We start from the raw sequence: 3,899 nt of genomic DNA on the forward strand, positions 1-3,899 counted from the left end.
TGTGTGTGTGTGTGTGTGTGTGTGTGTGTGTGTGTGTTTATACAACCTTTCCATTAAAAGAAAGTTGTGGAGTTGGCGCTAAGCACCTGGTGAACTGACTCTGCTTCAGGAAGTAATCGCAAGTTGACTTATTTTACGTGTCCTATCGGTAGTCTATGGAACCCACATGACAGTTGCAACGTCTCTCGAATTCTGTGTCTGGTCATCTATTGGCGCATACTACTGATCACGTATGATCAAACAACCGATTCTGTATATCGCCTTCGTTGTGTCAGTAGTTAATGTACATTCATATGCTCAATTACGCGTAACTATACATACATACATACATGCATACATACATACACTGAAGCCTCTACATGTACACATCAAGATATATGTGCATTAACGCACAGCAGTGATATTTACATGCCTATTGTTTTTCAGTGTACGTAGCACTTATATACATACAGTACATGCATACAAGTATACATAAATAGCAGCCATACACCATTAGTTATCTTTACCTATAGCACACATCAGAACCAAAATCTAGTTTATATCTCAACACGTCTTCCAAAAATACACATGAATAGAAATATGTATGTATGTGTGAAGGTTTGTGTAAATGCAGTATTCCTTATTTTACTTTTTATCTTATACGAACACTACTACTTATGTACTTACTAACTTCGGCAAATACCTACTAATACACACAGATACTCTTCTTCCCAACACACACATAAACGCCATACGTGCGCACGCAAGCACTCACGCATATACTCACATATTAAAGAATTAACATTTTCTTCATTTTGCATTTTCCAGTCTCTATGAACATTTTCCGCTCCGTCGTCCTGCAAGCAACGACACAGAGTTTATTCGAAATGGAAGTGACTTGTCGGTAGAACTAGGAGCTGGAAGAAGTGCCATTGAACAAGGAGGATTTCAGATGCTAGCTCTTGTTATTACCCTGGCTATTGCTGTCGTTGGGGGAGCTCTAACAGGTAACAATTACTTTCCAGAAATCAAGCCATCAGCTCAGTTCTGTAGTTATTACATCAATGAGATATATGCTGTAGCACAGGCTTCGTGGTGATGGCTAAAACAAATTAAACAGCTTAAAAATCTCTCAGTTAATAGCAATATTAATTTCAATTCATCACACTCAGTCAGAGGATAACACTGTGCAACACGAGTTTTGTCTTTGAGTAGCAACTGTTATTTCCTATTTCCTTACACATAAAAAGTATGAAAAATGGCAAATATTTCTTTTAAACTTTGCTTTTGTTACGTTTATTCAAACCTCACCCAAAGAATCCCTCTCAACACATGGTTATGCTGCTCTCCCACTACTGCTTATGATCAGAGATGCACCTATTGTCAGCCACTAAGGCACATACTGTAATGGTCAAGGTCAAGCAACTGACAAGCAAATCTTTGGTATTGAGCAGATTATTTGCTATAACGATATTTATGCTTCAGCAATTCAGTACTGAATTTATCTGAAATGTGATGGAAAATAAGTCAGCATCAAACATTAATGTCTAGGTCCCAAAAGCAAAGTTTGAAGGGAATAGTAGTCATTTGCTTTGATTTCTATATAGAAGCAAATAAGATATACAACTTATTGATCAAAGGCAAAAAATAAAATAAAATAAAATAAAAATGTTGTTACACAGTATAATAATTGCAAAAAGAATTACTTCAAGTCACAAAACAGTATCAGCATTCGCTGCTGGCATTCAATTCCGTTTTAATGTTTATGCTCACGCACTCTTACGCCAGGTCTGCCTGAAGATTATGTCAAGGATAGAAGTATATGTTGAATATTCATCCATTTACACTGTAATTCAAATGAATAGGTTTCGCTGTTTAAGTGACTGGAACACTTGACGACATGAGATCCATTTACCATTCATTCATTCATTCATTCATTCATTCATTCATTCGTCGTCGTCGTCGTCGTCATCATCATCATTGTTGTCATCATCGTCATCGTCGTAATCATCGTCGTCGTCGTTGTCATCATCATTGTCATTGGCATTGTCATCATCATCATCATCATCATCATCATCATCATCAGGTTCAACAGGATGGTTTCTAGAACTGAATGCCCTTCCTTATGTCAGCCATTTTAAATAATATATTAGTTGCTATTCTTATGGCCCTTACACTTGTGAAATCACCATGTAACTAGCAAGACAAGAACCCTTGACAAGGTGGGAGAACAGTATTGAAGGACGTGGAATTGCACCAGCTTTTGAAGGGTTAAAGTATAAAGCAAGAACAGGAAAAAGTGTCTGGTTATATAGCTATTCCTGCTGAAAAGGAAGAAAGGATGAAGGAGATGTCAGGGTGTCCCCTCAAGATATAAGAAGGTGGATATTAGAAAGAATAAGGACACAGAAACTAGGTTGGCTTGATGAATAGTTTTGTGAAAGCAATAATATTTTAGTGAAGATAGACGAAAACTAAGGAATTGGTATATTTCAGTTTCCGTCTACTAAACCCACGCACAATGCTTTGGTTGGCACGAAGCAACAGCAGAAGATAGCTGCATAAGGTCCCTCGCTGTGTGACTGACCCCAGAACCATTTGATTGGGATGCAAAGTTCTTACCACCCAGCCATATCTATCTATCTATCTATCTATCTATCTATCTATCTATCTATCTATCTATCTATCTATCTATCTATCTATCTATTTGTCCTGCGATAACATCACTTATGGACTTGCTGAGAGCGCGGAGTTGCACCCAGTCACGTCAGCTATATATTGTAACACAGCTTTAATGTGTTAAGTTGATCATATTGACACCACTACATTTTTGTCTCTGGTATGTTTTGTGTGTATCTCTACATACATATAAATAATCAAGCCTCTAAATTTAGGGACAGAAAGTGGCACCGTTTAAAGAAAATACACTTTCAAAGCGTAAACAAAAGCACCTATGATTACATTAGTTGCTAAGAGTCTCACCATCTCCCCTCTCACATATACTAGTAGATTTACGAGTTGAGAAATATATACGTACATATACAAACGCACGCATGTGTCTTTGAGTGTGTGCGTGTATATAGACCTATATTTTTCTACTTGTAAATCTAATTGCCTTTTGGAATACACTTTTTATATACTTCCTCACTGGAAAACCTTTCCTTGTATATTGCACAAATGTAATTCTTCCTTCCAAAATAAATCGAAGCTCCGATAAAGATATAGGATGTAATTCAGACACTCAACTAAGAATCCACGGCATCTTATAGCAGAAACAGCTATTAGCTAATGAAGTTCATAACATAACAATCGTTTCTCCTGTGTCATCTATTTTTCTTACACACACACACACATATATATGTGACATACCTTTGAGTCAGTACGTATAGGTTAAAGTGGTTAGGAGCGCAGACGATTAGGCAATGCAGGACAAGGACATTTAATTTCTTTTAATCCAATCTAAGACTTAGTTATATAACGAATGGTAAAAATAGCTCAAACTGATAAAGATAGTCTCTGACAGCTGTTTCTAGGATGTCTCACATACTGGAGCATCGTATCGAGCGATGACTCTCTAAGTTAAGTATTCCCCCATCAGTGAATAAATGTTCCTCATCAATGGTATTTGTTGTGGTTCGTTAAGTCCAGGAGGGAAGGAGTACCCAATTAAATCCAGTTGGATCGGGTCTTCTTTAAGTAAATCCCTGATCAGAAAGAATGGTTAAGTAGTACAATATGATGAATAAAAGGAAATAATTTTTATCCCTATTGAAGGAAAATGAAAATGAATGCTAGCAGATTTAAAGAGGTGCATGGAATAAAAATGGGGCACTGCGTAACAATTCTTTCCTTCTGCTCGCGAGGCCTTTCTATTTAATCGTTGTTCCTGATCATGGATTTACCTAAAGACGACCCAATCC

The 3,899-nt window shown here is 37.1% G+C and overlaps 1 protein-coding gene across 1 annotated transcript in view; it reads left to right on the top strand.

Annotated features, from left to right (window-relative positions):
- LOC106868467 (ammonium transporter Rh type B) overlaps window positions 1–3,899 on the top strand; it is a 67,266-nt gene that overhangs the window by 60,677 nt on the left and 2,690 nt on the right. Inside the window, exon 10 of the mRNA XM_014913738.2 lies at window positions 808–986. Within this exon, the coding sequence (XP_014769224.1) occupies window positions 808–986 (179 nt within the window). The remainder of the gene's footprint in view (window positions 1–807; window positions 987–3,899) is intronic.

Source organism: Octopus bimaculoides, chromosome 20 (genome assembly GCF_001194135.2).
Source record: "Octopus bimaculoides isolate UCB-OBI-ISO-001 chromosome 20, ASM119413v2, whole genome shotgun sequence".
In the NCBI taxonomy this organism is placed as follows: Eukaryota; Metazoa; Mollusca; class Cephalopoda; order Octopoda; family Octopodidae; genus Octopus; species Octopus bimaculoides.